The 24,460-nt window shown below is 39.8% G+C and overlaps 1 protein-coding gene across 2 annotated transcripts in view; it reads right to left on the bottom strand.

Annotated features, from left to right (window-relative positions):
- FBN1 (fibrillin 1) overlaps positions 1-24,460 on the bottom strand; it is a 230,076-nt gene that overhangs the window by 53,202 nt on the left and 152,414 nt on the right. The window contains exons 26-39 of one of the 2 annotated variants that reach the window (XM_070423353.1): positions 23,530-23,655; positions 23,289-23,417; positions 22,365-22,490; positions 22,129-22,254; positions 20,813-20,935; positions 19,609-19,734; positions 17,514-17,639; positions 9,328-9,450; positions 9,069-9,191; positions 6,850-6,975; positions 4,985-5,107; positions 3,131-3,253; positions 2,667-2,831; positions 71-139 (exon numbers count right to left, since the gene is read on the bottom strand). In XM_070423353.1, coding sequence (XP_070279454.1) covers positions 71-139; positions 2,667-2,831; positions 3,131-3,253; positions 4,985-5,107; positions 6,850-6,975; positions 9,069-9,191; positions 9,328-9,450; positions 17,514-17,639; positions 19,609-19,734; positions 20,813-20,935; positions 22,129-22,254; positions 22,365-22,490; positions 23,289-23,417; positions 23,530-23,655 — 1,734 coding nt within the window. Of the gene's footprint in view, positions 1-70; positions 140-2,666; positions 2,832-3,130; positions 3,254-4,984; positions 5,108-6,849; positions 6,976-9,068; positions 9,192-9,327; positions 9,451-10,026; positions 10,166-17,513; positions 17,640-19,608; positions 19,735-20,812; positions 20,936-22,128; positions 22,255-22,364; positions 22,491-23,288; positions 23,418-23,529; positions 23,656-24,460 lie in introns of those variants that run through there. The other variant, XM_070423361.1, reaches the window with a different exon arrangement.

The following is a 24,460-nucleotide window of genomic DNA, read 5'->3' as shown; positions in this document are numbered from 1 at the left end:
CTTCAGCATTGTCAGTAAACCCAAGGAAGTTCAAAATGTATGCTCTTTCTGAGAAAGGAAACAGAATTACCTTCCAGTATAACAGTGATGGGGTTGGGTCGAAAACCTTCTCCTCCAGGACAAAGAATTTTGTACTCAGCTATGGAAACAAAAAAATCAAATTGAGTTCTTTTGAGGATAAAATTTCTAGCAATGGTATCCTCGAGAGAAATACTGACATATCCAACTACACATATTCCTTTGCAGGAATCTCTAACAGTGACCCCCACCCATCTGAAGCAAGTTAATATCTCTATCTATGCTCATCATTTTCAAAAGGCTTTTACTATGGCCACTGTCCTCAGTCTCTGAACCCTGTACACACTCCCCTGGCCTTAGGTTCTTGTGAACTATTTTATTCCCTCATCTCCATCCTTCTTTCTTTTTAAAGATTTTCTTTTCTTTTTTATTTTCTCACAGGCTCCTCCATTATTATGTTTGGTTCAGACTTACTTCCTGGAAATCACAGCTTCCATAATAATGTTAATCAGCCTGTTTCCAAAACCCTTTCCAGACAGCGCCCTAGGAAGAGCTGCTCTTTCTTGGTTCCCACCCCACTTCTCTCCATAATGACGAGAGATCTTTCTTGCCCTCTGTTTAACTGACAGTAATACTGATGCCTCTGACCAAGTTTTTACAGTGTTCTTTGATTTCCCCCATTAATTCTCTGATCCAACTACTTCATTCAAAAACATTTATTTCAGTTCCATGCACCAGCAGTGTGATACATACAGGAACACATGAATAAGAATGACCCTAACCTGCTGGAAAGCCCTGGTGAGTATCTATATGAAGCAATTCTTTCATGTCCTTCATGTTCTTCCCTAATTTGATAATCCCTTTCTTGGATTTCTGAAATGTTATATGTATATATATAACTTTAAATATGTATATATTCCAGTTTTAGCTCCAATCTAGTTTGGTGTAAGGTGGACTTTTATTTGCTAATCATTATTAATCAACAGAGCTGACTCCCCCACTTAAACATCTTGGTTGGATTCTTTCAATATCAATGAAATTAACTACCCTCCTCTTCCTCTTTTACTTTTTTCTCTCCTCCTATTTCTGCTGTCCACTACTCCTTTTAAGTCTTTACTTTCACATCACACCCTCCCTTCAAGGCCCAGTTAAAAAATGCACAGTCATGCTCTGGCCAGTGTGGCTCAGATGGTTGGGCATCATCCCATGCACTAAAAGATTGCCGGTTTCATTCCTGGTCAGGACATTTGCCTGGGTTGCAGCATGCAGGAGGCAGTTGATAGATGTCTGGCTCTCACATCAGTGTTTCTCTCTCTCTCTTTCTCTCTCCCCCTATCTCTATCTTTATCCCTATCCCTATCCCTATCCCTATCCCTATCCCTATCCCTATCCCTATCTCTATCTCTATCTCCCTCCCTCTCCCTCTAAAAAAATAAATCTTTTTTTTAAAAAGCAGTCATCACCACTGTATGCCAGACTGACTTCCCTTTCTGAAGAGAAGGGAGAAGGAGATGCATGCTGAACATTCATCCCTGTGCCGAGTGCTTTACTCAAGTCATTTCATTTAATCCTATGAGGCATTTTATGAATGAGGAAACTCAGGCTTGCTAAGCAACTTGCCCAAAGTTCCATGAGTGGCATGAGATGGAGTCCTAATTAGAACCAGGTGGGCTGCTCCTCTCACTCATGTCACAGTCTGCCCTTTTTCTCCCTTATTGAGGCCTACATTGAATTATTGCCTATATGCTTGGGCCTTATTATATTAGACAGTATACTCTCGGAGGGCAGAATCTAGTGAAATTCATCTTTGCACACTCAAGGTACATACTTTAGGTGCTCTAAGTACTTTTAGAAAAACTGAATAAATGGCCTTTTATCAAGGAAAGAATCAATGCCTGTCCCAATATACCGCATAAGTAGATACCATTGACCTTTGCCAAAGAAACTACATCTGACTCTGAATCATCCTGGGGACACACTTAGAAAAATGGGAAGCCTTTTATTCTTTTTGGGATATATTATTTATGGCCTTAAAATCATCCTAGAACTTTCTTTAAAGTCACACCATAAGAATGGAATAATCTACCAATAGACACAGACAACAGGGGGGTGACGGCATGAGTGGGGGGGATGCGAAGGTAATGTGGGTATAAGGACACATATGTAATAACTTAATCAATAAAGAAATTTTAAAAAAGAATGGAATAATTTCCCATTTCATGTTTGCTTAACTAATTGCTTCTTTTTCGAAAGCTCAGGGACACTCAAATCTGTCCTAGAGCTTCTGAAACAAGTCAATAAATGACAAAGGAAAGACCAATCAATGTGTCCCTGGAAAGGAAGCACTATAAGTGACTTAGCCTGGAAGGTGTTCTTTAACATAATGGGATCTGCTTATCACGCAGGTAGAAGGGAACTGTAACCTGCTCCATCTGACCTCTTAGTGCAAGCCAACTGGTGACACATTCTGACCACCAAATTGGGAGCAGGGTCCCCTCAACAAAGCAGAGAGAATTGATCTCCTTTCCTGATGGAAGAGTAGAGACTGGTGGCAGCTCCCTCCCACTGGGGCTTCTATTCTGTGTATCTAGCGAGGAGAATTGGCCTAAGCTGGAATAATGATAATAAATAAAAGGATGTCCACTTACAGGTGTTCACAGCAGGGCACAGCTCACAAGGAGTACCCCAGGCTTTCCCCAGAGAACAGCAGCAGGAAGCTTTGGAAACACCAACTCCAATTTCATTGCTACAGGCAGTATCTCCATTGTCTCCTCGAGGTCGAACATCCAAATAGCAATTTCCAGAGCGGGTATCTATTTACCATACACAAACAAAAAAGTATCAGGCAGATTCTTTCTACGTGGAGGCTGAAAATTTAAATCCATTTCAGAAACTGTTTCAGAAACTATTTAAAAACACAAAATTTATTTTTACAGAGAAACTAAATGGGGAATTTTCTACAGAAAAGGAATCTGAAAGTATTTCACAAATTTAGGAAATGTTTACATTTTCATATTATTACTTTTTTTTTAAAAAAATTGAGAATGTAATGTTCAATGCTGCTTTAAAAATAACAAACAGTATGCTTCTCTGAAAAGTTTTAAGATCTTACCGACACAGCCAACTCGAGTCGGATTCAGCTCAAAATCAGGTGGACAATCACAGGTATAGCTGCCTGGAGTGTTGATACAGTTCCCACTGATACACGTGGTTGGATCCAGACATTCATTAACATCTAAAATCAAACAGCAAGGGGCAGAGTTGTCACAAGAGCCAATGTGGGGAAGACATTACCATTAAATAGTAGCACCCAAATCTAGGGCTCCCAGTGAGAATTTTCTAAGAATTACTCATTATAATTACACCTAGAAATACAGTCTTCTACTTGTGAAATACAACCCCTCAGGAAGGAAATCTGTCATAGTTTTTGGTCTTTTTTCCTCTGGAACACATTTAGCATTCAAATTTGTCATCAGGAGAAAATATGACTTTGGAACTCGGAAAAATATTCCAGTCAAGGTAACGGAAAGCAAAACACGACTGTGACCTCGGTCAACCAGAAATTCAGACACAGGTTTTAAGAAAATGTATGTAATATGGGTGGCTTGTTATTTCATCAAATTAGAGTAAGATGTCCCAGGGAACCCTCAGGAGCAGGCACTTCTGCTGCTTCCTCCACTGGCTGTGCTTGCCTCGATGCAGCCCAGAGTGAGCACGCTCATGCACGAGGCTCAGCGTTTCCGAAGGCTGCTAAGAGTCTCTCTCCTGTCACTGATGCTGGTTTGAGGATTTCCCTTTCAGTTTCTAGTCTGAAAATATGTACAAAATTCCAGATACTTAGGACATGGGTTTTGGCAAATTCCAACTTTGTATAATTCTTTAGTTTGTGTTGAACACTCACAAAATACTCAAGATCAGATAAACAGGGATTCAGAGAGGAGAGGTTGAAGAATGAGGATGGTCCCTTCTCCTTGGGACCTCCCCCTTGGACCTGGAACCTGTAGCAGAAAATGATTTTGCTCAAATTTCATGGGAACTTGGAGGGCCTGGGCAGACTAACAGAAATGAGGTTGGACAGAATGATGCTGATGGCGATTTGGGGCACTGAGGAGAGGCTACGGTATGTGGAGAGGCAACTTCCTGTGTTATGCTAGAAGCTCAGCTCGGTGTCCTAACTGTCTTTAGGAAAACCAAGAGAAGAATGTGCCTAGTGCAGAGCAATCTGGGGACGAGCCAAGGGTGGATATGCAGTTTATGGTCATAATATGGAGAGCCACTGAGTCATGACTTGTGAAGGTTGCTGGGAAAATCTCTTTCTTCCTGATATCCTGAGCCCATACAGAATGGGACTGTTTCCTCAATATCCGTGAACAAAGGGTAGACTAGGATGGAGAAGTGCAAATGGCTTTCAAAGTCCTAACTCAGTGCCAAAGCGAACAGAGTAACAGTCTACAGGCGTGCTCATAGCTTTTCTCATGTATTTCATGTGTTCCCAGAGAGTCCTTTGCTTTACATGAAGATGATCGACACACTACAAATGGGTGGCTGAGTACCACATTCTCTGGTGACCACTGGCAGGCCAGGGCCGAGAAGGAGTGAGCAGGGCTTTGGAAAAGACAAGGAGAAAACCCATGATCCCGTGGCCTTCAGAAGGAAACTCTGAAACTGCACCCAAGGAGAAAAGGAATGGCTGGGAAGCCTTACAGCTGGAGCACCCCTGGCACATTCTCTGTATCACAGCTTGATTCTGAGGTTATAAACTCTGCTCCTTCAGCTGCCTTCAACTCTCTCTTCTGGATCCTCATGTCCAATCAGTTCTAAGTCTCAGAAAATATGTGATCCCTAATGTTTCATGCCAGCTTTTTGTTTGTGACTCTGAATATCCTTGTGGAATCCCAGCAGGGCCCCAACAGCCAAGTCCCCTGGCACCCCTGGAAGCAAATTTTGCTGCCAATGGACACCTTACCTGTGCAGTTCCCGCCACTTCTGTCCAGTTCATAGCCAATCTCACACTCACAACGGAACAGGCCAGGAAGATTGTGACAAGTTCCAAAAACACAGATGTTTGGAAGGGAGCACTCATCAATATCTTGGAAAAAGGTAAAAAAAAATTAATTAAATTAATTTTTTACTAAAGAAACTGCCTACTATAATTCATCAACTAATGTTCTTAGGAAAATCAGGACTATCAGACATAAATGTAGGCACTTCTATTGACTTTTAGATGACTTGCTATGAGTAGGGATGTCTTTTAGGTGAGAACTTACTTTTTCTCAGCCTCTATTACATGCCAAGTAGTGCGCTAAGCATTTTACATATATTATCTCACTTATGGTGTTTCACACAGGTCCACTTAACTTTTGTAAAGAGCCAAAAAGACCACATTAGCCTAAATTATTATTATTTTTAATCTATTCATTTACAGTTTTCATTGTAGGTTAAAATTTTGAGAATCACAAAGGCTTCGTGGTAACTTTGATAATCAGTTTTCTAACCCTCTGTATCCCCATGTCGTGTGTTTGTTATTGTTGATGGAGATCTAAAAACTGCAGACGCTTCTTCTAGGCCTCTGCCCCGGCCTCAGATTAACATTCTGCTGGTGTAATTGACACACGGGCACATTTTCAGCCTTGAGACTGGTTTTAAATAGCCATGACCACTCTGCTAGGGATGATTTATATTAAGAACAAACAAACAAACAAAACCTTCCCTTGTAGCATTAAGAGAAGCAAAACTTTGAATGCAACTATTTATGTTACCAGAGGTGGCACAGTACCTGTTTTCCTTGGATGTTTGGAATAACAAAACTAAACAAGGCATTAGGCACATAACCAAGAGCATAATCTAGTTTCTTGACTCAGAGGAATTTTATATCAAACTTTGCATATTAATATAAACTGTATAAAGAACACCCAATGATTCCATAACAAATTATTTATAGAACTATATGAGGGAATTAGTATACATGTCATAGCTCAAGATTGATTTTGAGTTAATGTCCTATTAACAAGCAACAACTATTAGTTAAGAACATTAGTCAGGGTCTTGTTTAAATTTCTATTGTCAATCGTTATCATTTGTTTATTTCTCTTGAAATCTTTTTAGTTCACTGTAGCGACTAATTCTTCTCAATAAGGGACAATGCGCTTAAATTTCACATGTGTAGGCAAAGAGAAGAATCCCGTGTCTCCTAGTGGGATCCATCCTTAGCCAACAGGCTCCCAGGGCTCTTCCTGTCTGACCAACACTTATCAGAAAGACAGAGCCTTGTGCTGAGACATATCATGACCTATGGCATTATCCCAAAGGGTCTCCTACTGGACAGATTTGCAAAAGACATTTAGAGACCATGTGAGACATATGTACCCAAGACATTATTCTATGTGGAAAAGACTATCTGCTCGCTGTTATTTTACAGCTTCTATTTCCAGAAACCAAACCATAGCAGAGACTCAAAACTGTGTTTCTATATCTAAAGAGAATCCTCCAATAGGCCATTCCCAGGGACCAGCACTTTGAGTTCTTTTCCCCAGCAATGGGGACAAATAGATTGCATTGAGTTAAACACACGTGGTGATCTCTTCTCACCTATGACCAACAAGTGTACTGTTGCAGACTATCTGGCCAAGGTTCTGGATATGAAGCTTATGGCCAGAGAAGATTTTCTCTGCATAAAGAAAAATGATCTGGCTGGAGACCTAATCCCTCCACAAACTGAGTTGATGAGGTTGAAGCCGAAACACATTTCAGCTAAAAAATAAAATCAGGAATGTGTAAATAACCTAATCTCATCAGGCCTGCAAGGCCCCCAGCAGCCTCCCCAGCAGTTACCTTCGCAGGCTTTCCCGTCAGCACTGGGCACAAAGCCCATGTCGCATTCACAGCGGTATCCTCCCGGGGCGTTCAGGCACTGGCCATTGCCGCACAAGTTCAGATTCTCAGAGCACTCATCCAGATCTGCAGCCAGAAAGAAACACAAGTTACTCTTTCTCCATTAGTTTTCCCACTCCTCAGGTTCGACAATTTTTATAATTGTCAGCTTCCTGAGTGTGGTGGTGTTTGGTCACACTTTGTCCTTGACACATTTAAACTCACTTTTGAATGCTGATATTGAATATTCTGTGAACCTGGTGTTCAGATGCTAAAGCATCACTAATGACGTAAAATGAGTAAGTTAAACAAATCATTCCAACCAAGGCTTTTTCTAGCAGAATCCTCCACATGAAGACACATCCATGGTAGGAAATAACAGCATGGTTTGTGCCTACAGTGGGGCCTTGACTTATGAGTGTCCCGACTAACGAGTTTTTTGAGATACCAGCTGTCTCTCGGCCGATTTTTTGCATTGAGTTGATAGAGTAATTTGAGTTAACGAGCTCCTTAACGAGCTCGGTCTCAGAACGAATTAAACTCATAAGTCAAGGCCCCACTGTATTTTTCAAATTTCAGGTTCAGCTCAGAGGGGAAGCAAACGAGCTAGAACAACGATAGAGGACACCAAAGATTCCCATCTGCTTAATGTTACCGGGTGTTGTTAATAATCATGGGCATTAAATATCAAACACAAGAATCATACGTGCCTAATACATGAAGCACTCAATATTTTCTAAAAAGTAATGAGAGGTTTATGCTGACAAAACTTCACCGGGTTAGGCAAAAACAATTTCAAGTATGATACAACTTGCAGAGAGTTACAAAGAGCTCAGGTAGATCACTTCCTGGGCCCTTGCCTCTTTTTTGTTTGAATGACTTCTTCTGAGAAAAGTGCTCAGGATAAATTAACACTTCAAGTCATGTGAGCAGCTATGCTACATAGTGGTCAATGAGAAATGGATCTCGGTATCTTATTTAATACCAAAGCCCTGACATAAAAAGTGTTACCTGTTTTTACATGTTCATGGAAGTATATGTATCATACAGGGTGAGCCCATATAGGTTTACAACTGGAGTACTTGGAACAGTTTACTCTTGTACTATTATTTATTAATTAATTCTTATATTATTTATTATTATTAACCTACTTTTGCCCACCACTATATTTACACAATCACATTTCTTATCATCTGTATTGAAAAAAATGTAGCAATTCATGTTAATTCCATGACTATTAATTATAACTGAAGAAAAATGTCATTGATATATTGTAAAACTGGAAGTGAATGAATTCCTTACAAAGCAGTTGGGAAATTCTTGCTTATACCAATGTGGGGTGATAATGATGACAGCCTGTGGGAGAAAAACATATACAGTGGGGCCTTGACTTACGAGTGTCCCTACTAACGAGTTTTTTGAGATACCAGCTGTCTCTTGGCTGATTTTTTGCATTGAATTGATAGAGTAATTTGAGTTAACGAGCTCCTTAACGAGCTCGGTCTCCGAACGAATTAAACTCGTAAGTCAAGGCCCCGCTGTACTGCCAACATGATCCAGAACATAGCTTCCTACAGCAAGCTCACTCTCAAGTATGGCATGAAAAACAAGTCAACAGGGAGAAATGGGCACAAAAATATAAAAACTAAGGTTGCCGAAACCGGTTTGGCTCAGTGGATAGAGCGTCGGCCTGCGGACTGAAGGGTCCCAGGTTCGATTCCGGTCGAGGGCATGTACCTGGGTTGCGGGCACATCCCCAGTGGGAGATGTGCAGGAGGCAGCTGATCGATGTCTCTCTCATCGATGTTTCTGACTCTCTATCTCTCTCCCTTCCTCTCTGTAAAAAATCAATAAAATATATTTTAAAAAAAACAAAAAACAAACAAACAAAAAAAACACTAAGGTTTATAAAAGGAAGTGTGACTTGTTTTAAATTAATGACATCATTAGATACAATGAGATATATAGAGCACTAATAACTATATACATATATAATGAGCTTCTGAGGTTTTCCTAACTGACCTAGCTCCAAATTTCCATCCCACAAGGATCTAGTTTCAAAGAACTAATCTTTTATGTTGAAGACATCCATAACCGACACAGCCTTCAGAAAAGAATTGGTCTGAAAGACCTTGCTTCTCTGACTGCTATTTATACAGTTGTTTCCATCGCAAACCTACCTGTGCAAGTGAAGCCATCGCCTGTGTACCCTTCCTTACAGAGGCAGCGGTAGGAGCCCATGGTATTCTTGCAGTCTGCATGCTGGCTGCACATGTGGGTTCCATTGGAGCATTCATCCAGATCTGAAGGAAACAGAACATTTCATTATGAAATAACGTGTGTCATTGAACATCAGTAATGCACACATTAGATTTTTCTTTACAGAATTCATATAATCTCTGCAGTTCATGGGAAAACGTCTGTTATTTTCCAACGCACCAGTGCACTTAATGCCATCTCCGATCCATCCGGGGCTGCAGCTGCATTTGAAGCTTCCTGCTGTGTTGGTACATACGGCGTGTCTGTCGCAATTGTGTGCTCCGATTTCACATTCATTGATGTCTGAAAAAAGAAGCAGCGGTTTAAAAAAAAGTTTATAGCACAGATGCCTTTTTGGCCTTTTAAGTTGTAGCGATAGGAACTTAGTAACATCAAAAGTGGACTTACTTTCACACTTCCCACAGTAAAATATATATTGGTTTAACATCCACCTAAATACTCTACAAAGATTGAACAACTTTAAATTTCAATTTATAAAAAAACAACACGATACTACTTGCTATTATTGACTCTAATTATTTTCCATTATACTATGTAAGTGTCTAGTCACTGCAAAACAAAAGGAAACATTTCCCAGTTGACCTTAAAAAGTAAGTTGCCTCATGTTCTGTAATATTAACACTTATGGTCAGGCGTTTCTATATCCAATATTTTTATTAAGTCAATCATACAGACAAAGGAATGCAATGTGTTGGCATATTGGAAATATTCTATATATTGAACATATTTTCTATATTCATATTCTATGTTTTCTATATTCATATTCTATATATTGAATATATTTTATTCTTAAATGTAAAACACTATTAGTTAATTATGCTTTATTTTTATAACAGTTTTACTTGAGGTATTGCTAATTTAAGCATTTGCAGAGAATTTTCCTTAAGGCTGTGTGTGAACCTTCTTTTCTCTAGCTTCTCAGAGTCCTAGCACGTTGGAGACCCAAGTCTTCTTGCATGGTTCATGTAAAACTCAAATCAATCCAATGGAGATGTCTCTGAAAAAGGAGTACCAGATTAGGGTCACTTTACTAAGACTCCCAATTCTTGAAAGTTCTCCATTCTCCAAATTTTCCTTTCCAAATTTCCTGTGAAATTTTAATTTATTGTAAGATTTATACATTTGGTCTTTGTCTCCATTTCTGCCACAGAGCTCCTACCTTGGAATTTCCTAAGTGATGAGAGTGAGGAAGGTGTCTTTTATTATGGATAATGAGGTGACTGTAGGCAGGAGGGCTGGTTGGAAGGAGAACCATCCCTCTGATTAGAGGCTTAGAACTTTCAGTCCCACTCCCCTGACTTTAGGACAAGGTATGGGGACAGGGGTTGGAGGGTGAATCAATCCAAGGCCACTCATGCCTATGGAAAGAAGCCTCCATAAAATTCCAAAAGAACAGGATTCGAAGAACTTCCCGGTTCGTGAACACTTGGAGATTCAGCAAGAGCGTGCCCTCTGGGACAGAGTTCCACATCCCTTCCCCATGTCTTGCCCTATGCACCTCTTCCGTCTGGCTGTTCCCGAGTTACATCCTCGTATAACAAACTGGTAATCTAGAGAATAAACTGGTTTCCTGAGTTCTGTGAGCTTCTCTGGGAAACTAATCAAACCCAAGGAAGAGGTGTGGGAACCTCTGATTTACAGGATTTGTAGCCAATCTGTCAGAAGCACAGGTAACAAACCTAGACTTGCGATTGGCACTTGAATTGGGACAGTCTTGTGGTACTGAGCCCTTAACTTGTGGACTCTGACACTATCTACCTGAAGCCAGTGTCCGAATTTCATTGAATTATAGGACACCTTGTTAATGACGAGAGTTGGAATTGGTACCATAATCTTACTTCCTAAAATTAATCCATTAGATAAGGAAAGCCAGGCATCTAACCTCATAATCAACTTTTTTATTAACTAAGAACAAGAGCTCATAGGTATGGATGACTCTATAGAGAAACCAGTGCCTAACACAAAATTTGGGTCAAGGAGGATAATTTTGGCCTACAAAATGTTGCAAGAATTTTCAGTGCTCGCTTGAATAGTGGCATGAATAGGAAACTGGGCAAGCAACTTATGTGTACCCTTTTGTTTACTTAAGAAGCCCAATTAAATTATTTGAAAGTGTTTGCAAACCCGCTGTTTGCCAAATATTTCATCTGAAACTCTGACATGGTCCTAGGCTCTTTGGCTTCTTCAGAACTTCTAGAAGAAACACAAAATAAAATAATAAAATTTCCCTACCAAGTTATTTTGCAGTGTCACTAATCATCATAAGGTGAAAACACACCTGAAAGTTCTTACAATTACAACGTATTCCATAGGTGACTTTAATGTAACCTTGGCAACCACATGAACCTATTGAGTTATTAACAGGTCAAGGGAGGCACATACCAGGCAGCTTTAGACATGTGATTGGGAGCTTTAACCAACTGGATAAGTGAGCCGGGCACATTCCAAGGCCTGCCCAGGTATAATAGTGCTAAGTAGGCACAGGAATTCAAGAAAGTAAGCCTGACCTAAAGGGCCCCCAACCAGAGCCATGGACATGTCTCTCTTCCTCAGATAATCACGCCCCTCAGAGGAGTTAATGATGCAAACCAGCGCTTCTTGCAGAGTCCTCATAATTTCCCTCCTTTATTTGTCATGATCTCTGAATTAGGTAGAAACAATGAGCTTCAATTGCCTAAGTATTGAAGCCTCCAAATGTTACAAAATCAAGAGATTTTCTAAGTGGAAAGAATTTAGAATTCTACTTTCCTTATCCTCAGTTTCCAAGAGGAAGAGACAGAGGTCCCCAAAGGCATGGGGGCTTTTGAGGGTCTCACAGCCAGTGAGGGGCGGAGCCAGGACCACCAGGAACTCACTTTCCCGTCCACTGCTTAGTGCTCTACCCCTTAGGCCCCGGCTGCCTAATTGGGCTGATTTCTTTAGGTACACCCCGACTTTATTCTAAGTCCTGCTTTATGGAGTTTTCAAAATCTTGGTGAGTTTAACACGTTCACAGAAGTCTTCACTAATCTTTTCTACTAAATGTAATTTTCAGAGATTATCATAGCCTGTCAATCTAGTCATTCTGTAATCCTTTTCTTTCCAGTTTTCTAATGACCAAAGTTACCTTTATTTTCATATGGATTATTTTTAACTTTCCATATTTAGTGTTGCAATTAAGAAAACGACAATTTCTTTTAAAATGAGAGGCGCCCTGGCTGGTGGGCTCAGTGGTTAGAGTATCGGCCCGCACATCAAAAGTTCTCGGGTTCAATTCCCAGTCAAAGGACAATACCTGGGTTGCAGGTTAGATCCCTGGCCTAGTGGGGGCGTGTGCAGGAGGCAGCAAATCAATGTGTGTCTCTCTCTTTCCCTCCCACTTCCTCTCTCTAGGAAGCAATGGAAAGAATACCCATGCATGAAGATTAACAACAACAAAATTAAAAATAAAAGGAGATTCTCCCTCCTTTTTAAATTATTAATAATATGCTAATATAAATTTCTAATTCAAGAAAAGATGTGCAATTTCACCACACATTTTCAAGGTGAAAAGAAATTATATTTGCAAGAAGCCATGTATCATGGGCTTTAGGATATGAGGAGAGAGTAACTCAGGAGCCAATATTCAATTCCCCATTTTGTGAATATCTGTATACCATCATTTCAATGTCTTATACTCTCAGTATGTGACACATGAATTAGAAAGACTTGGTCATAATATAAAGGCATCTCTGAATAAAAAGTTACTGCATGTATGTATGTGCACACATGTGCCATCTATTATTCCTTAATCGGTTTTGTGGCAGACTTGGGCCTAAGACTGCACCTCATTATAAAAACAAACAGAAGGGGAAACTGAGCCCTAAGAAAAACAAGCAAACAAAAATGCTGCATTCTAATTACAACACTCTAGTCTTCAGTAATGTGAAGGAAACATAGCACTCGTTTGCCAAGAACATCTCTTTCTGTACAAATGTTCTCTTTCCCCCACAAGTTTGCTCCAGACAGAAAATTCCTTTTTAAGATTAAGAATAAAGCATAAGCCAAGGAAAGCAAGGGAATTCAAACTTAGGGCTGACACTGCAGCCTCCGTAACCCCAGAGCTGCCTCACAGACTCAAAGGTCCTATTTGCAGGGCTCCCTGGAAGGGCAAGGGTGTGGCCTGAGCAGACCCCAGGCGCAGGCTTGGGTGTGTTCCACTGCCATTCGAACAAGGGCTGTGCTCTGAGCTGCTTGGCCGCCTCTGGCCCTCAGACAGGGAGAGGCTGTATCGCCCACACAAACACCTGCATTCCCACCATCTGGGCATCAGTCACGTGGAGCCTAATCCAGCAGAGCTGACACACTGTGGCATCTCCTTGATTAGGCATTGGGGAAGAGGACGTTTGAGTGAATGGAGAGGCCAAATGTGAAGGCTACTTGGATTTCTTCATTTGAATTCAAATTTGGAGCCAAGACAATTTAAGTGAACACCCACCAAGTTTCCACAGGCTGACAGCCAGTGGAGAACAATTAGCGGCGATAAGAAGCTGGAAGAAAGTGGGTGCAAATTGTCACTGAGTGCTGGTGGTTTTGAAGTATATGATTCTCTCTCATGGACCCACTAGCAACATTTCTCAGGTAAAAAGAAGCACACAGTTTGAGAAATGGCATTACCAAGAAATCCCGCTATTTTAACTCAAAACAACTGATGTTAATGGTATACCTTGCTAACTGATTGAGTAAGCACATGAGGGTAGAAGGTTCTTGCAAATTAGCTTGTGAAAGCCAGGACCCACGAAGGGTGGCACCTAGCAGCAACCTAGTTCCTCTCTTTCTGATTGGTTGTCTAATGATAATTAGGCAAAATGAGCAGCAGAAGCCTTGCATGGGGCCACAGAAACACTAACCCAGCAAGCTCCCTCAAGCCAGGGACAGAGAGCTGTGTTCTAGATTCAAACAAATGTACTTTCTTCCTCCATTAAATCAAACATTCTCCTCAAACCAGGATTTGGACAACGCTTACGGAGAAAAAAGAAACCCTAACATCTGTGTAGGCTGGGAATGTAAGTCAGTGGGTGGATTCTGAACACTGCTGAAGTGATGGGGGGGGGGGGGGGGACATGTTTATTTGTTAAAATGGAAACAATCAGTAATGACAAGGGAGCTGAAATATTTAGACAAAGCTGTAATGGAACCCAGAGGACATTTTTCTCGTTCTCGTGAAACAAAGTTCCTCCCTATGAAACAGTACACATACTTTTATAATTCCTTTACAGGCTCTTATTTTAAAAATATATATTATGTATATTATACATATTATGCTTGTATAGAAATATATATAAGATATTCATCAAAAACATAGTTCCAGGTCTGCTCTTCATTGTTATTTGTTGTGTGGCTTGCTTATCCCATTAGGCGAGAACATATCTGTATTTATATTAGTTGCCTGGGACATTATAAACACTTGTGTTTAACATGGCTATCACCAAGGTAACCTGCTAGTATTCTAAGTTGGGAGTGACACTAATTTTAAACTAAAAGCAGGCTAAAAGAGCCCTAGTTACATGGGATTAAAAACTATTTTGGCTCAGATTTTTTAAAACTTGTTTTTAAGTATACCAGACGTGCTGCCAATTCCTGTTTGTGTAAGTCATTTTCAATCAGATGTGATACCCTTGGTTGTTAATAACAGTACTTACAGAGGCCCTCTTTTTCTTTCCCCCCGAATGCACCCCCTCCTTCCCTACTTCACTACAGGGTGTTCACCCAAGGGGAATGCTTATCTGATTTCTTCAAGCTCATGAACCAATGGGAGAACTAGGAATAAAATCCGGAGTTCTTCTGCCTCACAGGAGAAGAGCATAGGCCACACTGGTATGATATCAAAGGGGCCATGAGACTGGAGTCTTCTCCCTACAGTGCTATCTGGGTTTTACGAAATTAAAATTCATCTTAGGCTACAATTTAAAAGTAGATGGATGTTGACACTTGGGAAGAGAGAGAGTAATTTCTTGGACTTCAAATCTATGTTTCTGTTCACACAATTTACTGAAAGATTGCTGTTCGTACAGTAAAACTGGTGTCATCTTATCTCATATGATGTACACAGCTCTTCTCACCATAGTCTCAGTATCTGTGCAAACTCACTTAACAACAAGCCTTTTAATATAAAGGGGGAAGATTTTTCTTTCTTAAAACTGACTTCAAGTGTGTGTCAGTAAATAGTAGTAAAGAATTTTGCTAGACTACAAGTTATGTCTTCAATTAAATGGCTTCTAGACACTGTCTTCGTCTCATTTTACAATAACAACAGGAGCTACCATTTATTGACTGGCTACTGAATGTCAAGCACTGTGCCAAGGGCATTATATCTCACTTACCTAAAATAAAATTAACATCGCATGAAAATGTAAGCTGTCTCCATGGTGAAAGGCCTAAAATAATTGGCCTCTGCACATGGCCCTCTTAGCTGGAATTCGGAGCATACAATTCTCGAAATCTCTTTTTCTTATAGCTGAAGAACATCCCATTAGATTAACTTCCCCCTTCTTAAACATCCCTATTACCTGGGGTGAATTTCAGTGAGTTCAACTGAGCCAAACATTGTCATTAGCCTCTATTAAGTAAAATGCAATATGAAACTGTACTACCTTTCCCTTCATTACTGCCAGACCCCTCCCCGCTTATCCCAAATTCTGTATTTATATTGGAAACTAAAAATAAAGCTTACACCATAGATGTAGTGAGCTAAGCATCATTTGTACCCCAGAGACCACATGAGGAGTTGAGATTTTAAACACTGTGCTATTAGAATGGACCCCCTAGCCATGCTTCATATGAAGAGTAATATAGTGAGGATGAAAAGCATTCCAACTTCATGCTTATTTTTACAATTTGGCTAGAATCTGCCTTTTTTGAACCAATAGTAATATTATTGGTGTTATTTTGTATATCTATAACTTTGAAACTTGGTATTATTGCACAGCTTAAAATGATAATATATTTGGGGGTTTTCTTGGAAAATGTTGCTATAATTTAGAAAAGGATCTGTACACTTACCACGTTGCCAATCTGAAAATATTTTAATGTTCATTCTAAGTCACAGGGGCTTGCCAAACTGGCATTTGGAATTAAAGTCTGTTATTTGTAAAGAAATTATGCAGTTACCTAATTCAAGCTCACCATGGTCTCTATTATGTTTTAAATTATGTTATATGCCATAATCTATTATATAAATAATTACTGAAAAATGTTGCTCATTATTCTACATACTTAACACATCATTGTCTCAAGTTTGAAAATAACAACTAAATACTCCAAAACAAAATCACTCACAGAGAATTACCTCTTTCATTTGACATTTAATAGAATAATCTAGAAATACTGTGAAAAGATTTTCTTGGTTCCTGGGTCGATGCTCAACCACTGAGCAACCCTGGCTGGGTGTAGAAAGATTTTTCTTATTGGTATTATTGTGCTATTAGTATTAGACAACCAAAATTACAAAATGGCTTAATTAGCACTACATAAGATTTGTTAAGTCCCAGGAATAAAGACCTATGTGGGCTAATGCCACTTACTACATCAAAAGCACACTAATTTAAGGAACTAGAAGACTGATGAGAATTGATGAAATATTTGAATTATAGGATATGCTTCTTTAAAAAGTTATGACCTTAAATAAAAGGTTGGCAGTGGAGGTTATTGAGAAAGGCTTGCTTTAATACAATCACGTGCCAGTTAATGACGGGATATGTTCTGAGAAATGCATAGTCAGGCAACTTTGTTGTTGTGGGAACACCAGGGTGCACTTACACAAACCTAGGTGGTGCAGCCTCCTACTGTAACTGGATGTGCTGTACCGCTATGTGACTGGCTGTGCAGTAGATTTGTTCACACGAGCATCACCACAAGAACATTGAGCTATGACATTACCACAGCAACAGCATTTCTAGGTAATGGGAATTTTTCAGCTCCATTATCATCTTATGGGACCACTGTTGTACATGTGGTCTGGCGACCTAAACGTGATATGTGGTGCACAACTGTAAAGGGATATGACTGTCCGGTAACTAGCATGTTAATTACTTTGATATAAAATGTGATTTTAATTTCATAAAAATGCGATACTTATAGTATTAGTTATAGTGGTAATTTATCCAATATGCCTTGTTTAACAGGTAAAGAAAAAAACTTGCAGCTTAGATCCAATCTACAGTAAGACAAATTTCAAAGAAGTACAGGATAAGTTAATAAAAAATATTATACAAAATGCTTTGTAATGTAATTAAAATGTTAGTAGATCTAAAATTTGTATTAATGTATAATTATGGTAGCAGTCTCTTAACCACTTAATGTTTTATTGTCTGATTTAAAAAACATACCTGTACAGCCAGTTTTTCCTTTTTTGCCTGAATATCCCATGTCACAGTGGCAGATAAATGAGCCTTTCGTGTTTTCACAGGTCCCACTTAGACAGATATTTGGATTCAAGTCGCATTCATTAACATCTGTAAAACATAGATATCATTAATACATATAACCATTTATTTGATATCAGTGAGTACTTTTCCCCCTAGATAATGCAACTGTGCTAAATAAATCAGAAAGGGTGAAATACTTCCACTCAAAAAAATGCATCAGATCTGTGGAGCTCAATTCACATGTCCTTTCTACATTGCAGGCTAGCCAGCACACGGGCAATTTATCCGGGCCATAGGCAGGAGGTTAAGCAAGCAAAGAAACTGATTGACTCTAGGCTAAGTATAGGGCCTGTTTATGTGACAGTCTAGAAAACTTTTCAAAACAGCATATGATGTTGCAAGATGAAACTTTTAATTCAGTTTGCATGATGCCAACAAGTTAGTTAACATATTTTTAAAGGTAGGACAGATAAACTAGTAGTCTTAGTGTAGGTAGTTACAAACTTCACTTTTCCCCCAAATTTAAAGTTATTTACTTTGTTATGACATTCACTTTCACTTCTGGGACTTCACAAATATTCAGTAAGGGTTTTCTGAAGCTATAAATGTGATACAATTTAAATATGTTCAATTTTCAATTCCTGCTTCTGGCCAAGATGGAGTAACTGGCACAGAATTTACCTTCCCACCTGAAGCAACAAAAGGACAATAAAGGCAACAAAAGACAGTGATCTCAAAGAAAGAAAACAAACTAGATGAGTTCTATGAAGCCCCAGATTACTATGTAGTGAGCGTTTTAAGTCCCTGGCATAGAGAAGGGATGACAGCTGGAACCAGGTAGTGTCCCTGGGTCAAGGAGGTGAAGCTGGAAGTCCTGAAAGGCCCAGGTCACTAGAGTTCACAGGACAGGGCAAGGGACAGATGGAAACTGCACAGTAAGAAAGCATCCAAATACCTGCAAGGGGCCCAGTCAAGTATTCAGATGAGTACTGATCAATGGATTCATGAAAGGAAACTACTCAAAGCTGGGGGAAGTACCACCCACAGGAATTAGAGGAAACAATCATCAGCGTTCACGGAAGGCCTGGACTTGTGCCTCTTCCTACCAGTTTGGAATATCCCAGAATTCACAGGGGTTTAGGTAGAGAGTCCAGAAGGATCTTGCCACAGTAATGGAGCAAAATTAGCCCAAGACTAACTTTTCTTAAAAGCATAATAGCAAGATTTTGAAAGGATCAATCTGTTTCCACATAACTTAACGGAGTTACATAATAAAGCTCAAGAATATTTCTAGGAATTCAAAAATATCTAGCACCTAGTAAGTAAAAATTTATAATGTCTGGCATCCAATCAAAAATTACCAGGCATTCTGTGAAGTGGGAAAATATGAACCATAATAAAAAGTCAATTTACTGAAATGACTCAGAACTGACACAGATGACAGAATTAGTGGAACAGGACATTAAAACAGTTATTATAACTGTATCCCATATGTTCAAAAGCTAGAGGAATGACTGAACATATCGAATAGAGACACAGAAGTATGAAAAACACCTAAATAAAATTTTAGAGATGAAAATGATGTCTGAGATAAAAAAAATATACTGAACAGGATTAAAGGCAGGTTAGATATTGCAGAAAAGTTTAACAAATTTTAATACATAGCAATAGAAATTCTAAAACAAATGCAATCAATTCTGGAGTTATTGCATTTTGTCAGAAATAAATTTTGCTTGCTTTTAGTTAAACATTTTAAAAGCCTAAACTCTAATTATAGCAGGAGGGCTAAGTGGACAGAAATAATGCATAGACAAAATCAACTCTATCTGGAATTGACCAATGGTAGCTCATCCACATAGTGTATCTGACAAGAGCATCATATCACAGTCACAAGGAAGTTGCTTTTTGAAATGCCAGTTCTGGAATATTAGCATTATACCCATAAATATCCTTACTTTTCATATAGGATCTATAAGCTCCCCAAACTAATCTTTATGTAATTTAACAGTACTTGTGAATAATCAGAGAAAATGGAAAATTCTGTTTCTTTGCTTACCTACACAAGTCTTCATGTCTTCAGATGCCATGAATCCATCATAACACAAGCACCTGTACTCTCCAGGTATGTTGGTACACTGACCACCATCACAGATATTGGGGTTATCTTCACACTCATCAATGTCTGCAGAGAATAAAACCAACAATGACCTGTTGTTGATATTGGTTTTCTTAGTTCAGTGACCCAAGTTGAATGGACTCAGCCTGCTTGCATTAGAGAATTAGTTCTCAAATCCAAATGAAGCTTTCCACAGAACATGCTATCAGGAGAGAACCATTTTCAAGATTCCAACATACTATTCAAGGTCAAGGTTCACATCCACTTAAAAGTCCATCATTTAATTAGCAATTTTATCTCTGATATGAATTTGTCATTCAAAAATGATTATGAATCCTATTTTTTCATGAAATTTAAATGCCTAAAGTCTATCATCTTCTGTTTTATTGATATGTTTAAAGTGAAAACTAGTCAATAAGCATATCTATTCAGATGTAATTTTAGTAAAAACATTTCCAACATTTAATTTTTATAGCAAAATATATATATATTTAGGGCTTTTCAGAGAGTTTTTTGAGGTCAGATAAGATATTTTTGGTCTCTACACCTAAGTTATCTTCTTAACCCAAGCCAAAATCAGTTCCTATACTACCCACCTTATTTTCCACCTCTAGATGCCTACATGGCTCTTCTAGCCCAGGATGATACATCAAGAAGTGTAAATTAGACCAGCATTTCTCACATCCAAATCACTTGGAGAGCTTGTGAAAACAGATTACTGTGCTCCACCCCCAGGAGTTTCCGATTCAGTGGGTCTGGGGTGGGGCCCAAGATTTGTTATTTCTAAGACATGCTCAGGTGAGGCTGATGCTGCTGGTCCAGGCAACACACCCTGAAGAGCACTGAAGTCAGTCAAGAGATCAGATTCTTCAAAATTCTGATCAATGGAGACACTATTTTAGACTCCACTTGTTGAGCATGTGCCAGATACTACACTAAGTGCTGTATATACTCTTCCACATAGGCAATCTGAGCCCCATTTTATAGATGAGAAATCTTATGCTAAGGATCTTTATCAAGGACACACAGCGAAAATATGTAACAAACCAAAGATCTGGACTCAGAACTATTAATTCCACAGTCCAGGCACTGAACTACTCTACAAAGGGACATGTTATTTCCCAGGAGGCTAAAACCTACTTACCAGTACATGACCTCTGGTCGGGCATTAGTGCAAATCCCGGCTGACAGCTACATTCATAGCTACCTTCAGAGTTTGTACAGAAGGTCTCACAACCACCATTCATTATGCTGCATTCGTCAATGTCTAAAAACAATAAAAATAATATTACCTTTTTCTGTGTTTATGATCATGGCATGTATTTATAATTTCTAGGCATGGGTCAAGGAAAACAAACAAACAAACAAAAAAGAACATCCTAGGGCAACTGGAAGTCACCACATTGCTTGATTCCTTCAAAAAATATGAACTACACACCTACTATGTGCTAGAGATGTGAAACTAATGGTGAATGTGATAGACACAGGACCTACCCTCAAAATGCTGAACTGCAGCTGGAGAATTAGATGAACAATTAATTACACAATACACAGTGTGCCACCTGCAACGTAGGAGAAATGCTAGGGGCTATGAGAACATATATGACAATGACCACATGGGTGAAATTCTCTGGGTCACAGATTCAGTTATAAACTTGACATTCGGTTTGACTGGCTGAAGTTCTAAACCTTTCAAGAACTTGAGTTAGAGTTCTGAGGTTGTCCTGGGCCATATTTCAGGAGAATTTTTGGGCTGATTTATGACTTTGGGTAGAAACCATGTGAGACTTGGCAGTTCCACATGATGTACACCCCAAACCAGGCAAAAACTGGCAGTTTGCACAAAGTTTCACTTTGACTTTGGGCATAATAGAGCCACAGGGTTCTCTGAGCCACTCTCTCCAGCACGGCTAAGCCTACAGAGGGCCAGCCACAAAGCAGAAGGCTTGTCCCCCAAAGTCCCCTCTTTAAGGAGAGCCACACCTGGCCTTTTTCTGGGTAAGATATCATAGTCTTCTTTCGAATAATTATTCTTTGAAATCTCTCAGCTGATCTAAACCACCTAAGGGCAGAGATTACACCCTATGTTTTTTTGGCTTTTTCACAGCACTCACCATGCTTCATTATTTCAGGGGGTTAGTAATCATGTGCTGATTTGCCTGGTTATGCATCTGTGTAAACAGAGCATGTGCTACCATTCACCGTTAAAGCAGCATGGGTCAAACTATACTTGTTAGAGCTAAAACATCCCATAGCTCTCACTTAGTTGCTCTCAAAACACACAAGGAGCTGATATCTGAACATTGTGAGCCATAAGGAAAGAATTTTACTCACAGGGAAACAAGGAAGATTAAGTAAAGGTAGCTAGTGATGGGAGCAGAACTCCGAGAACATGGCTTGAGTGCTTTAGAAAGAGACTAATAAAATAAAATATAAAACAATATATTGTATAGGACTTACCCACACAAAACAGCCTGTCGGGAGTTGAATGATACCCAGGGTTGCAGGCACACTGATATTTCCCTATGAGGTTCACACACCGGCCATTAGGACAGAGGTTCGCACTCAGTTCACACTCGTTGATGTCTGTGCAGAAAATAGGAATAGCAAACATCCAGCCATCAGCTTCGGACTCTGGCAGAGACGTGGCTTGAATGACTGACCACCAGTAAGTGGTCTGAAGTCTTCCTCCTTACCAATACATGCTGAGATGTTGGGGGACAGCTGATGACCAGGAGGACATTCACAGCGGTAACTTCCCTCGGTGTTCAGGCAAGCGCCTCCTCGGCACAGGAGGGGATCTCGCAGACACTCGTCAATATCTGCAAAATGGAAACGACCCTGTTGAAGATGTTGGTGGTGTCCGGCCCAGGTCCCCATGTTCACACCAGTGTACTCATCACCCCGTTTCTAGGTGTCCTGGCCACTAATGGCTCACAGATTCCTTCTTGAAGAACTGCTGTGCATTTCATTCAGAAATATCTGGGAGGTGAGATATTGTATTTCCTTCCCATTTTGGGGGCCACACATGGCCAATAGTTGACTGAACAATGTGGAAACAGAACATCTTGGCCTCCTTGTCTCAAGGTAGGACAATTCTCCAATGCCATTCCCACTCCCGAGTCACCTGTGGAAGCCTGGTAAGGCTGAAGTCTGCTTCTCTTCTCCTTCCCTCACCTGCCTCCCTCACTTCTTTAGGCTCTTCCTGAGAGCACTCCATCAAAACAATCTCCATCTCAGGCTTGTTTCTAGGGGCCCTGATTTAATGCAACCAGCTTAATTAATCTCCTCTTCTAGGAATATCGGGCAGAGACACTATAATGTGATCTTGAATATAGCTTATATTTGAATTGTTCTCTCTTCCCTGGGGTGTCTATTCTAGGTTTTACACTCACTTGTCTGGGACCCATAACTGGTGTCTGAGGCCACCCACCACCCCACAGCATGAATTCCCTCAGCTCTCCCACATGTCAGTCTCCCGCTGCCACAGACTGATTCTGGACTCACTGGTCAGGAGAGCAGGGCACTGGGGGAACAGGAAGCCAGGCCATGGGCCATGAGTCCTCAAAGCTGCTGGGAATCCTTTCTTTCCTGTGCTGATCAAACGGGCACACACTTACCCATGCAGTTCTTCATCATCATGAATCCACTTTCATAGCCTTCGTCGCACTTGCATTCAAAGTCCCCTGGGGTGTTTATACACTGGCCACGGCCACAGAGGTCAGGAGATATGCGGCACTCATCAATGTCTGCACAGAAGCAGCAAGTGGCAGCAAGTGAGTCTCAGGATAGCCTTCATTCTTGTGGAATGAAGATGAAGAGGCTAAAGGGTGTCCCTCCAAGGTGAGTCCCCTCACTGACCTGTGCAGTTCCGTTCTTCAGAGTCAAGAGCAAAGCCACTGTCGCACCTGCACTTAAAACTGCCAATGGTGTTTCTGCACTTGCCGTGGGTGCAGAGGCTGGGAATCATCTTGCATTCATTGATATCTTCAAGAAAAATAAAATGTGTGAAAAGTTGTGAGTAACCAATAGGTCTCAATCCCACCGTGTTAAACCCGGGAGATTGGAGGGTCTTGATATAAGGTCTTGGCAATATTCATTTTAAGGACTGTGTGATGATCCATGAGAAATATGGCTATGTACACATTTCTAGTCTCTTAAACTTCTGTTTTAGAAAGCATTATCAGAGAAGTAAGGAGTGTGTTTATTTGGACCTCTAGAATCCAGCCTGAGATACACTGAACATTTAACTATTTGCTGAATGAATGGTCTAAACCACTAGTGTTTATACTTAAAGCATATAGAAGATTATTAGAATATATTGCCCCACAACAACCAATTGAGTGTATAGAGCAAAGATTTTCATCCTTTTTCATCTCATGGCATGTATAAAGTAATTATACTAAAATTCTATGGTAAACTGAAAAAATATATTACATTTTTGGCTGATCTGACTAAAAACAAATAGGTATAATTTTATAGGTATAATTTTGATTCATTCACACCAGATGGCTATTATTGTGCTGGCTCCTGTCATTTTTTAATTTGATAATCTCAGGGAAAATAGGTTAGTGCCCCTGACTTAGTAGTCAGATATTGTATATTTTAAGAATCCTTGAGGCACACTGGTTGAACATCACTGGTGTAGAGAAATAAGATATTCATTTATGCTTTTTGATGTGTTTTAGATATGCCCAACATACAAGAATTTCAAAGAAGACATCATTTCTACTTTAAATTATTTGGAAATAATGTATACTATTTAAAAATATTTTATCAATGTTATAGAGCC

The sequence above is a fragment of the Myotis yumanensis genome, unplaced genomic scaffold (genome assembly GCF_028538775.1).
Source record: "Myotis yumanensis isolate MYYU_CA2020_CCGP unplaced genomic scaffold, mMyoYum1.0.hap1 SCAF_1, whole genome shotgun sequence".
Lineage (NCBI taxonomy): Eukaryota > Metazoa > Chordata > Mammalia > Chiroptera > Vespertilionidae > Myotis > Myotis yumanensis.
This window is presented reverse-complemented; position numbering and strand designations above follow the sequence as displayed.